This window comes from Leucopleurus acutus (assembly GCF_964270905.1).
Source record: "Leucopleurus acutus genome assembly, chromosome: 2".
Taxonomy (NCBI): Eukaryota; Metazoa; Chordata; class Mammalia; order Artiodactyla; family Delphinidae; genus Leucopleurus; species Leucopleurus acutus.
Window position 1 is genome coordinate 98,805,194 of NC_139143.1, and position 13,049 is coordinate 98,818,242.

The 13,049-nt window shown below is 36.3% G+C and overlaps 1 protein-coding gene across 3 annotated transcripts in view; it reads left to right on the top strand.

Moving 5' to 3' along the window:
- Window positions 1–13,049, top strand: part of VAV3 (vav guanine nucleotide exchange factor 3) — a gene marked incomplete at its 5' end in the record, with an annotated part of 392,829 nt that overhangs the window by 254,774 nt on the left and 125,006 nt on the right. For 2 of the 3 annotated variants that reach the window (XM_082833520.1, XM_082833521.1), the window contains 2 exons: window positions 2,604–2,629; window positions 8,189–8,234. In XM_082833520.1, the coding sequence (XP_082689646.1) occupies window positions 2,604–2,629; window positions 8,189–8,234 (72 nt within the window). Of the gene's footprint in view, window positions 1–2,535; window positions 2,630–8,188; window positions 8,235–13,049 lie in introns of those variants that run through there. The other variant, XM_082833522.1, reaches the window with a different exon arrangement.

Consider the following 13,049-nt stretch of genomic DNA (forward strand, 5'->3'; position numbering starts at 1 on the left):
TCTGAACTCGGAACAGATTCTAAGAGTTATTTCTAGTCCTTTGGCTTTTGCCCTATCCTCAGAATATTTACAGAACCTTGCCATGAAATATGAGGAAATAAAAGCTCAGACTTTCAAGAGCCATTATTTATTGCTCTGCCCAGCATGAGCAGATCACAGTGTGAACTGCTCGATGCCAAGTCCATGGAAGAAATAGGCCTCTTTCCTGGGTGGCAGTGGAGAAGGCGGGGGAATGTGGTGGCCCTGAGGACAGGGAGTAGTGGCAAGGAAAGGGTAAGCCCCAATCAAGGACTCATGTCCTCAGAGTTGGAGTTGCATCCAGCACAAAGCCCATTTTCCATTTTCCTATCTGGGTTACACAGAGGAGGCTTTGTGAAGAGCGGGTACATCCAATAAGCATTATGAGGAAAGCTGAGTTGCTTGATGAGATGCAAAGAAAGAAAGCAGAAGACAACAGCCAGTGGGAGAAATGAAGGAGAGAGTGTTGGGTAAGGTGGTCAGCCGAGTCTAGTTTATTCCTCACTTTGCCAGTCGCATTCATGCCTCTTGTGCTCCGTGGTCAGTGCTCACTCATGCCGGGAGCTGGCCGGCTTGCACTAAGCAACAACATAAGAAGGGCCTGTAAATGAGGGGCTTCTGTTCCCAGATCTGTTTTCTGGGTAAAGAGGTGCAAGTATCTGCATAGCTAGATCATCACCTTAGATACCATCGTTTCCTCTTCCTGAGGAAACCCAGGGCACTCCTGGAACGTGGTGTGCCAACTACTGCCACGTGGGCTGTCATAGGTTTTATGCCAAAAATAAAATACATTTAAAGCATATTACAACAGACCTACTTCACCAGGACATAAAAACACTTCTCTGCACTTAAAAAACACTTCTGAATTAAAATTAACTTCTGAATTAAAAACACTTCTGAATTAAAATTAAGGTGCACATTCATTTTTAAACACTGACCATGAAGGATCTGAGGTTTTCCCATTTTAGAGGTCATCGGGAAATATCAAAGCTTCCCTCAATCTCCTTGGATGGAAAACTTAAACTCCCCTCCTGTTTGGTGCTTCTTGTAGATTGTGACTCCCAGTTCAGGCTCTTTCTCTAACTCAACAGTAGAAGAAGAAAGTAGTGTAGGGCTTTTCTGGCATATAGGTCTTTCTGGTCAAACCAGTGAAACAGGTATCACAACTGTTCCGTTAGGAACCCAAGTTCACCTAACCTGGGTTCTAAGTCTGGGCACAGTATCCAGCAGAATGGTACTTTCATAGATTCTCTCCCCAATCCAGTTCTCTTAGGCAGTCTTTCTTCTGCAACTTTGCATATTTCTAGCAGAGAGGGAAAGGAAAATACCTTTCTGTCCTTTGTAAAGGCCAGCTTCAGACCTGGTAAAAATGACTTCATAGAAGACAGTTACGTATGAAAGTTAGTATGTTAGGGTTGAAATTGACAAAGAAATGCAGGCTTTGCTTTTCTCCATAAAGGTGACTTTTTGCTCATGCGTCTTCAGTTCTATTAATCAGGAATAGTCCTTTAAAAAACAAAAAGCCCCAAAACCTCCTGTTCCATGCCCCAGGCAGTCTTCCTGTGTCAAACAATCTGTGACAGCTAGTAAGGTGTTCTGGTACTTTTCCCCTGGAACTCTGGTTGTGAGGCTTCTTGGAACCTCTGTAAGAGGTTCATTTAGGCTGACAGAGCTGCCCTTTCTCTCCTGATATTTCCGTCAGTGTCTTCTCTTCTCAGATCCTTCTTCAGAGGATCATTCTGGTTGAGAAAAGTATAGGCATAGGTGCAAATGATGAGTTGTTTTCCTTCACAGTCTGGAGAAATTATAACATGCATAGGTGCTCCTGGATATGGGGAAAGGAAGCAAAATATTAACCACTAGCATTTTCCACATGCAGTGTGTGCCTTTCCTTTCAGAGATACCCTTTGCCCTCTGCCCTGTTACTTACGTGAAGATCGCAGGGTCCTTCCTAACTGTTAGTCATTTTCAGGAACTGAAATGTAATGGAGATTGTTGTTTCTATTTACAGACAGGTACACTGAGATGAAAGGAAAATTAGCATTAGAATTGAATCCTGTCCTCTTTAAATTTCCATCTTTAAATCAAACTGTATTCCCCCCAAATTAAAACCAAAAGCAATAGCCCCTTAATGCAGAAAAATTCATGTGCAAATTATATGTGTTAAGTTTGCAATGGTTATAGGCAGTGTACTACGTTTGTAAATTATTTGTGTTTAATTCTTAAAACTGGGTGTGTTGAAAGAAATGTTCCCACCTAGCTTTCTCTTTTGCACATAAACTTAGTGCAAGTCCCTGTTTCAAGGAGCTTTATGTGGTTGGATTGAAATTGCTTAATAAACAATTGAAAAAGTTAAGCATAACCTAGAAGTCATTTAGTACTATGAGTCACTTTCCTGACAAGCCAATGAGGCAAGAGAACCTGGTTGCAAAACAATTACTAGCCCTGCCTGAGGGACCCTGGAAATATATTACAGATAATGTTAGGAAAACAAAGCAGTAGTGTTTTACCACGCTGCAGAGAACAAGTTAAGGTTGCTAACCAAACAAAATAACTGACAATGCCAATTTTTACATTTGTTTCAGAACAAGGGACGCTCAAACCATCCGAGGTAAGGTTAACATTTACATTTTTTTTGTATAACTGTTGCATTTCAAATTGTTTGCTAACTTAAGCAGGCTCGAACTCCTAGAATGTTAAATGTGCCTTTTAAAATGGATAGAAAACAGCTAGAGTGAGCAGTCAAGTGCTTGTGAGTGAAATGCACAGGGTAAATCAGAGGAATTTTCAGATACCATCTGAAGATCTTAGGTAGAGGAAAAATGTGAATATTTCATCTAAGAATGTGTGTGAGATGGGACATTTCAGAATCTTAGGTACTCACTTATTCAGGTAAATTTCAAATAAATATTGTAGCAATGTTGTGGCACTAATATGGGGGTACCTTTCCCTAGTTCCCAGCTACAGAATTCCACAAACCCTGAGGCTTATAAAACTTAATACATAACCAAATCAATTCACTTTTATAAAATTTATAAATCAAATAAATGACGCACTACATCGTTTTCAGTCTCTCAACTGTAAGTTCAAGCTGACTTCCTGCCTCATTATACCATCTAAAGTTGTTCCAGCAAATGTTTTCCTATTTGTTACTTTAATGTTTTAATTAAAATTTAAAAGTAATTAAAAATAAAAACTTAATGCATCTGAAGGCGTTCTCTTGGAATGAATCTCTGATCCTGCTAGGACAGAAGGAAGGGTGTCCCTCATCCCAGGAAGTCAGTAGACCTGTCCCCTATCATGAAACAGTGTCACTGCCCAACATTCGCTAATACTAAAAAGTTCTAAGGTTCTTCATCTAAGGATGTGGTTACATATTTCTGCCAGTTTTCCATTTGAGCACAAATGTGATTCGTATCATGTCTTATTGATGAAATCAAAATCTGATAACATATCCTTTTGGTTTCACACAGAGTCTGAGGTCTAATGGCTTAGAAGTACGAGATCCCTGTCACCTCTCAGAATAAAGCTCTTGAGATATGGGAACATATGTATATGTATAACTGATTCACTTTGTTATAAAGCAGAAGCTAACATACCATTGTAAAGCAATTATACTCTAATAAAGATGTAAAAAAAAGAATAAAGCTCTTTTAAGAAAATATGAAAGAATGAAAAATATAGCAGATTACAGGCAACCGGTACCTTGGGCGTCAACCAAAAATAATACATTTCTTACCTGACCACCAAAAAAAATCATAGCAATGAAAATTAAAATGTAAAATGTCTGTGATGAGTTAATATGAACCAGAAATGTAGTAATCTGAGAATTTCAGAATAAAAGAATGACAAAAAACATTCTATGTCAAATTATTTTAGCACATGACAATTATATCTCATTAAGAGTAGTATAGTATTAGTATGTTTTTAATAGGCTGGCATTTATATAGTTGGTAAAAATAATGAAAAGTACAGCAAGATGTCAAACAAGAGGTAACTCTTTTTACTTTTTTGCATAAGCATATAATTTGTACATACAGGGTATCAAGAATGTGATGTGAGGAAATTCACATGCACCCTTTAAGTGTTATCAGTTGACTATATTTTAGACTTTAGAATCTAGCTCAGGGAGTGCATAACAGGATAATAGTATTTAAAAAATAGGTCATGCGAGTTCTGCTAGGGCTAAAATAAATTAACATAAACTTGTTTTTAGTGTTTAGTCAATAGATAAGATTTTTCATCAGAACTGTAAGGATTCTTCCAGCAGTGTCAATGAAGATCTTGGAAAGTACCCTTCTTTCTCTTACTCTCACTCTGTTATTAGATAATTGAGACAGATTTCCTCGTAGAGCTTTGAACTTTAACTCAATATTACTTTACCTTTATCCTCTTAGATAAAGGTATACATGTATCCCCCCACCCCCGCCCTGGGTGAGATGATTTCACTTGATTTTATTTAAGCAATGAGAAATGGGCGTATTTACAGACAGAAAGTGTGCTAATAAGAAGTGGTTAATGATTTTCACACTGATACAAAATAATGATACAAAATAATTCTCTCCAGGCATTTTATACTCTTAAAAATTACACGTAAGCCTATTCTGAAAGGAATTAATTTTCACATTGATTTTCTTAAATGCAGCATCAGTATTTTAGTGACTGGCTTCAGTGACTTGCTTAACTTCTGATTATACAAAGTGTAATTTTTATTTAATGTGTGATTCTGCTAATAATCTCTACTTTGGATGGATAATTATAGTAAAATCTTATACTGGCCAACCTATTTGGAAACTTTAGCTTAGCATAAGGGAGAAGTATAGCAAAAGAATGTTAAGAAACATCTTTCACTCCACACCTCCCCACCAAGACTTTGTGGAAGGTATATTCACTCTCTGAGGCAGATGCTTATATGATGTTTAGGAGTCTTCCCAGAAGTACCAATGAAGACCTTTTATAAGCTCTGTGATTTTTTCCCCCCTCTCTTGGAGGTCTTCTTTTTCTCCATGTACCAATTCGTAGTCCTCTTCTGTTCCCCTGTCAATGGCCATGATTGTGAATTTTTAATTTCACGCTTCATTCTCAAGGTAGGTCAGTTCTCAATAGCCACAGGATCGCCCTGGGCCTCCCTAACCTGGGATGTTCATCTTGCCTCCCATTCTGGAGTGGACCTTCAGAAGCCACTTCTAGCTCCAGGAAGCAAGGTTATCATCACATATCTATTTAATATATATCTACTTCAAAGCTATTCCTTAACATAGGTTGTTCTGCTTTTAAAATAGGTAGAGGAACCAAAGCCAGTTTCATATAGCAAATGAAACTTTGCTCGTTGTGTTGGTAAAATCAAAAGAGAGAATTAGGTTTCTCCTAAAAGAGGCAAGAAGAGAGATTCTTGGACGATAAAGGCATTTCTTTTAGAGAAAGACAAGGTAATAGGTAATGAAGCAAGAAATAAAATCAGGTTGGTTGGTTGTCCCCACCCGCCCGTCCCCTACTTCTCGGTAGATCAAAGAAGTTGAGAATGTGCTGAAGACTGATAGTCGGATCTCATGGGGCTGTAACTGAGAGCTCCCAGGGGTGGCAACTGGATGTGCCCTCCTCTCCCTGCTAGGGACAGCATCTTGTCCAGCTCTATCGCAGGCTTTTGAGAATATAGGTGGGGGAGAGGAGTATGTTGGATAAGATATGATAGAATAACAGTTGAAATTTGCACTTTAACATTGTTTAAATATGTTCTGCTAAACATTTCCAAATTTTTTACAATATAAAATACTTTTTAGGTGCTTTTAAAGTATAATAAATCTCAAGCTCTCCAATGTACTTGGTCTAAGTCGCTTCTCTCTTTTTTAAAATGCACCAGATCATAGTTTGTTCCACTGCCTACTCTTCCTGTAGAAATGTTTGTTTTCAGGATCACTGATTTGCAATGACTTTCAGGAGGAAAAATCTAAAATATAAATAGTAGGGTAATACTTTAGTAGCAAAATGTTATCATTTACCTGAGTTTAAACATTCAAAATATCATGAAATGAATAATAATGACAATTATATCAATAATAATAAGCTATCACTTAATAATCCTCACTATGTGTCAGGAACTGTTCCAAGCATTTAACATAAATTAACTCATTTAACTCTCAACACAAATGCTATGAAATAGGTGCTATTATTATCCCCATTTTATAGATGAAAAAACAGGCAAAGAGACTTCAACTAATTTGCTCCCAATCAAACAGGTGTCAAGTGACAGGGAGGGTCTGAATTTGAATTTATGCAGTCAGATTATAGAATCCATACTCTTAATAATTGCACCATGTTCCCTATTTTAATCCTAACTTCAGGGTCATATAGAGTTGCTCTTGAACTGAAATTCCCTTTTACACTTTCTAAGTTAATAGTTTTTAAATAGTACTAGTTTAGGGCTAGTAGGAATAAGACCCAAAGTTTGAATTCTTTCTTGCCTTCCAAGCACTGTGATAGTAAGAGGAGTTAGAGTAGTAGAAAAACAGCTTCTGTTGTACATTAAGAAGGTGGAGGAAAATGCAGGAGGTAAATAGCCACAAGACATCCATCATTATATATTTTCCTGTTGAAAATATTGTCATTTATGTAGAGAGCTCCAAAAATTTTATAAAGTTTTAGACAGAAAAGATTTCGTTTCTGAAAGCAGTTTTCTTCCAAGTTATTGGATATGAACCTATAACTCATCATGCTTCCCCGTTTTGTGCTTGGCTGTTAAGAAGCCCAGTGTGATATTTTCTTCTCCTCACTCACAGCGCTCTCTTTATACTAGGGTTTTTTTTTTTTTTTTTTTCAGTATAGCCATCCACCTTGTTCAGTATAGCTTCAATGCTGATTTAATGATCATATTAGGCCTTCACAAATCCATTTTAAAAGTAGTTGGGTTAAAAGCAAAATTTATATTTTTAATAATTCTCCAATTTGCTTTTACCTGAGAACCCTGACATCTGCTTTTGAGGCCCATTTAACTTATGAATAAAAACAACAGGAAGAACCCTAAGAAAAACCCATGGCTAATGTGTGCTTGGCAAAGCCAAGTCTGCTCTGAATGAAACCAAGTCTCCACACACAGGAACAAACCCCAACACATGTAGAAAGAAAATTGCTTTTGTGAATATCTGAATTATATGGTAGTTACAGACTGAGCATTTCATCCAGTTATATAACGAAAAGTGAAAATCAAGTTCTTATTAATTAGTCAGATTACCATAGTTATTAGGTAGGAATTAATTTAATGCTTGTGAAATTGAATGTGTAAACAGGCATTTTCAAAGATTTAAAACCTCTTTTGTTTTGCATCTTATCTATAATTTTTGTAACACACAGTTTTTCTTATGGATTCCTTTTCTATAATAAGAAGTTACTTTCATGGTTCACAAGCTGCATGGCTGTTTTGTTTCTTAAAATATTCAGATATCACTGATCCATGAATAAAACACCATTCTCATTTAAGTGTTTGCTAAAGTCAGAGCTTGAGATCTTTGTTTGGAGGTTGTATAATTTCTCCAGTCCCTGTCTTTCGGACTGACTTTCTCCAGGTCTGTCAGGCCTCAAAAATAGCTGCGTTAGAGTTTTGGAGATCAAAACTCTTCGTTGGGAGCATTTTCTAAGCAAAAATGGCTGCCTGGGCTTTGTTTTCATAATTCCTATAGTCATTATGACTTAAAAAAATGAGTCATAATCGCCAGAGATGGTGAATGAAAAGATATTTCTTTCCCATAGTGTTATATCAATGATTTATCAAATGCAGTGTTGTTCAAGTGGAAGACTTATTAGAGAAACAAAAATTATAAAAAGAAACCTTGGAACCAAGTGTTTTGATCAAATTTAGTCATACTTTTAAAAAAAAGTTTTTTTGGAGTATAGTTGATTTGCAATGTTGTGTTAGTTTCTGCTGTACAGCAAAGTGAATCAGTTATACATATACACATATCCACTCTTTTTTAGATTCTTTTCCCATGCAAGTCATTACAGAGTATTAAGCAGAGTTCCCTGTGCTATACAGTAGGTCCTTGTTGGTTATCTATTTTAAATGTCGTAGTGTTAAATGGGAAAAGTGCAACATTCATTGGACTTCCAAAGTGTCACAAAATAATACAATTTGATAACACGAAATCTTTGTTGTTCTTTGTTTTACCTTTCTGTACAGAAACGGACCAATGGACTCCGAAGAACCCCCAAGCAGGTGGATCCAGGTGTGTGATTAAACATCTATAATCATTTTTTCAGTTAAGTGATTATGAAAGTATATGGGAATTGCTGTAGAAAGTCAGACAGATTGTTGGCCTGTGTTCCTCGCAGTTTGGTATATAATGTGTGACCAGGAGGTGACCGTCTACTGTGTAAATCATTTACCTAGGACAGGGTCATGTGATGAGTAACCATCAGTACCACAGTCTTTCCGCAATCAGCAGTTGAGCTGGTTATTTGCTTACTGAACAGCCTCAGGGTGCCTGGTTAATGCTAACATATCCAACACCCTTTCCCTGCTCCCTCCCAAACCTGGAAAAAATCAACCAGCACTTAAAAAATCAGCATGTTCTGAGGGCGTGGGGGGAGGTCATAAACCAGACAACTTTGGTACCCTCCCCATTTGGGAAAATACTTTTCTTTATCCTATATCTATATTATTTTATAATACAAGAATGAGTTTAAGGACTTTGTGAACAAGTGTCCTCTCCAGAGACCAATTCTTTGTCTGCAGAGAGTGTTCAGTTGTTTCCTGTTTAATATCATGAGGTTGACCCTGTCATTATTTACATATAATTATTTTTTGTCCATTAAGCAATGCCTTCCATAGTTTAATTACCCAAAATTTGTTGTGTATATGGTCATATTATTGTGAGTAAAAGATATTCATGGCTAAAGGATTCCAAATATATGAACTTAATAATAAATCAAGTAGAACATGAAATATAGAGTAGTCTTGCCGGAAAAGAATCTGGATTATGTGTTTTGTTTTCTCATCGTAAACAGTGTTCACCTAGTTGTAAAGTTTAGCTTTCAAAGCATTATAGCTTTTCACTGAAACCACACCCCTGGTAGCCATGCCAGTTTATGAGCTGTTTGAAAAGATTTATGGGAGCTCTGTTGCCTCTGGCTAGAAATTGCCTCACTTGTGTCCTGAGATCAGTTTAAATCTTTTAAGTACAGAACAAAATTAAGGCCATTAAAAAAATTAGGGGTTCTGGTTTGCTTTTTTATTGGTTCTGACTTTCCCAAGATGATACCCTTTGCAGAAAACTCTACAATAATATTTAAAAGTGACTTCTTCTGTTCTATTTAGTAGGAGTGTATGACTGTGAACATAATATTTTTTCTTTATTTTGTATGAGTTATAGTATTTCTGTTTCTGAAAATTACCTAAACTTTATAAATATTATTTTCTCTTTCTTCTGTGGGCATTTTCATTTAATCTATTCTCCCCCAAGGAAATGCATTTCTATATATACAGTGTGTCAGTAGGAACACATTTGACTTTTAACTATGTACATTATAGCCAGAATTTTTAGGAGCCCTTAGATTATTTAAAGGGAGGTATAATGAATTCACAGATTATAAATATGGCAAAATGGACCAATAATAAAATAGTTTATCTTCCTTTATCCTAAAGGTGATGGCTTTCTATAGGTATAGCTCTTCGGGTATTTATATTTGTCCAAAGTTTTTAGAACTTCATGAAGAATAAACTTACAGATACAAAAGAAGTAGTGCCATATGTTATGTTTGGGGGAAAAATATGCATTATATATAATATACATAGCTGTGTGTATATATATATATATATATATATATATATATATATATATACATACACACACACACATAGCTTTCCATTAGGTATAGTAAATACATATGTGTTTTCTCATTCTTCCACACTTTTGAAAAGAAAGCAAATAGTTGATGATCTTGCCTGTTGTAGATCCTAATGGAATAATCATTTCTCCCTGTAGAGTGTCTTTTGATGTTAGGCTTGAATTATGTGTTTAGAGTTGGTTGTCTTTTTTATCTTTGCTTATTTCTGTTTATTTCTGTTTATTACTTTCTCTTGGCAAGTTGCAAACCTTTTTTGCTCAAAGTTAACCCTAGCTTGATGACTGACTGTCTTACTCTGAGTTGATCCTGATGTAACTATTGTTAAGATTTTCACAGTTGTGTGGGAGAAGTTTCACTCCAGGATATTTAAACAAGGGATCAATAAAACTGAGACCTCCTAAGCATGGACAGACTGCTTCCAAGGAGCATTATTTGCTATCAGTGTTTTTACTATGAAAGGTCCTTTAATCTTTTCTCTTTTAGCTATTTTAGTTGTCTTTTCCAAGTGTTAACACACTGACTACTTTCCAGGGTCTCACTTAGAGTGGCTTGTAGAAAAAAAGTGATTAAAGAATTTGGGAGGTCAGATGTAACCACTTCAACCAGGTCCAAATTTCAGAGCCCTGTCCAAAGTAAATTACATATCTTCTCCATAGACCTTTTGTTCTGGAAAGGAACTTAATGCATAGTTCTTTGGGTAGTAGTGTTACTGAACTAAACTTAGGTCCACTCATCCTTGGGCAGTAAAGCCAATCTACTGACACCAGGTTGTGGTGAAGGAAAGTACAGCATTTATTGCAGGGCACCAAGGGAGGAGAATGGGCAGCTCATGCTCAAAAGACTTTCAGGGATGGGGTGTTAAAGGCAGTGTGAGGGAGGGAACTACAAGGTGTGTGATCAGCTCTTGCACAATTCTTGGATTGGTTGACATCAGGGTGAAATTTCAAGTATCATCAGCTTTCTGGTTTCAACCAGTCTAGGTTGTACATTTTTGTGATCAGCAATTTTCATCTGGAGGGGGTCTGCTCCCTGTAAAAACACCTTAGGAATGTGTGTCAGGACTTTTTCTGTATCTTTCAGGGAACTGTGAGTTCTGTGATTCTGCCATGTGGTGGATTTATAGTCTAAATTGTTACCAGTTCCCCAGCCCAACAGCTATTCTTTGTTTCTCTATCATCTTCACATTTCCCAATCATTAACTCTTGAGCCAGCCTTTTGAGACTCAAGGGAGGCCTGAGAAATTAAAGCAAAAGCCTTTTACTTCAGAGGACAAGGACACAGGGCCTTGCATACAGTTTCAGTTGGTGCTTAATAAATATTTGTTAAATGAATTAATGAATGGCTATATACTTCTGCATGCACTGGCTCTCTTGCTTTTTAAATTCCTCCTGCTGATAAAGTGGACCAGTATACTCAAGGAATATGGAATAGTCCAATGGTGGGAAGCATGGCTCTGAGCCACATTGCCTAGGCTGAGGACCCAACTTAGCTGTTTACTTGCTGTTGACCTTTGTCAATTTGCTTCCTCTCTGTAGTGTCCTCATTTGTAAAAGGAGATTAATAATAGTAGCTACCTTACAAAGTTGTTTTGAGCATTACATGAGTTAATACATGAAAAGTACTTATAACAGTGCCAGGTATGTAGTAAATGCTAAGAGGTGGCAATTATTATAATAATTACTTTGTGGTAGAGCATGTTAAATATTGGACGTTTTGTCATGTGTAGGAGAATCAAAAGTATTTGCCAATTATTTCTTTGCAAAGAAACTCAGAATTTTATGTTGAATTCTAGGTGAAGCTAGAAGTTACATTATCACAGTCATTTTCAGATTTGCTGTTGTTCCCTACTTACCTGATGGCTTCCAAGATATTTTGCTTATCTTTAAGAAGAGACACAATCAACAGTGGTGGTTGAGAGTTTTTTGGTGAAGTTAGTAGTGTTTGTGATTGCAATAAAGAAACAAAGAAAGAAAAACTCCCAAGGTTAAAAGCAAATATTGTGGAGTTCAGTTCAAACCACGAAAGATGTGAGGTTTACATTGTGTCTTATTTGCATATTTAAAACTTTTACTTTTTATTAATAATTGTAGTTAATCTTTATAGATATATTTACAAATGCTTTGCAGTTTAGTTTTGACTTTTTCTTGTCTTCTATTACGTGCTAAGAAATTTATCAACTTATGATCTTGACTGCTTTTATAAATATAGTAATAGTAATGTGTTAGATGCAAATTCTGGTAGCTCTTTTGGATTTTTTAAACATAGCAGGGTATTTTCATCAGTTTGTACTTTTCTTCCTGAGACAGATGTTGGTTTCAGGAAAATAACACTTATAAGAGACAGATCAATTATTTCAGGAACACGGAGGTGCTAGGCCTTTTTCAAGAACATGAGATCATAAATCTCAAGAAAATCTGAGCACTGGTGTAATATATTTCACCTAAAGTGGAACCCAAGGTCAAAGTTACCAATTAAATTTTAATACTGAGCTTTAAAAGTTTTCTTCTGTCTGAGTAGAGAAGATACAAGATTTATTTTAGCTTGCATGTGGCAAATCTATATACCAGCATATGTGTTCTTTTAATCAACCCTGTGTTTTTAGACTATTGCAAAATTATCTCATATTTGTGGAACTCATAGCATGTCATATTTAAGTCCACAGTCACTAGCTTTTAAAAAATCCAGGCCGTTGTTCTGTGTTGCACTACCTAAAGATTAGATGGAGTAGATGGGAAATGTTTAGGTACCTCATTTTCCTTCTGATCTTACGTTACTCATGTGATTTGTGATAACCTTGAATAGTAAGTGAACAGAGTTCTTTCTGAGAGCTCTTGCGTCACATGTGTTCATTTTTAAACTCTTGATTACGAAGAGAAAAATGTGGGTTAGAAACAGTGTTTTTTCTTGTTCACTGAGGAGATGTCTTACTGTTTCTTAGAAGAGACATCTTCAAAGATGGTCACTTTCTCTTTCAGGTGGATAGGATTGGTAGATAATGCCATTCCTATCTGTTCCTGTATGAAGAAAGGAATTCAAGACATCTTTTTTTCATTACCAACTTCGTATCTTATACAACAATAAGCACCAGCAATGTCATTAATTATAAAGCATGGCTCCCCTCCACAGTTTGTATTCTGCCTAAGGAAGGAGTAGATACAGGCACAAAGTTGATTGCATAAATGCATGTAGATGAG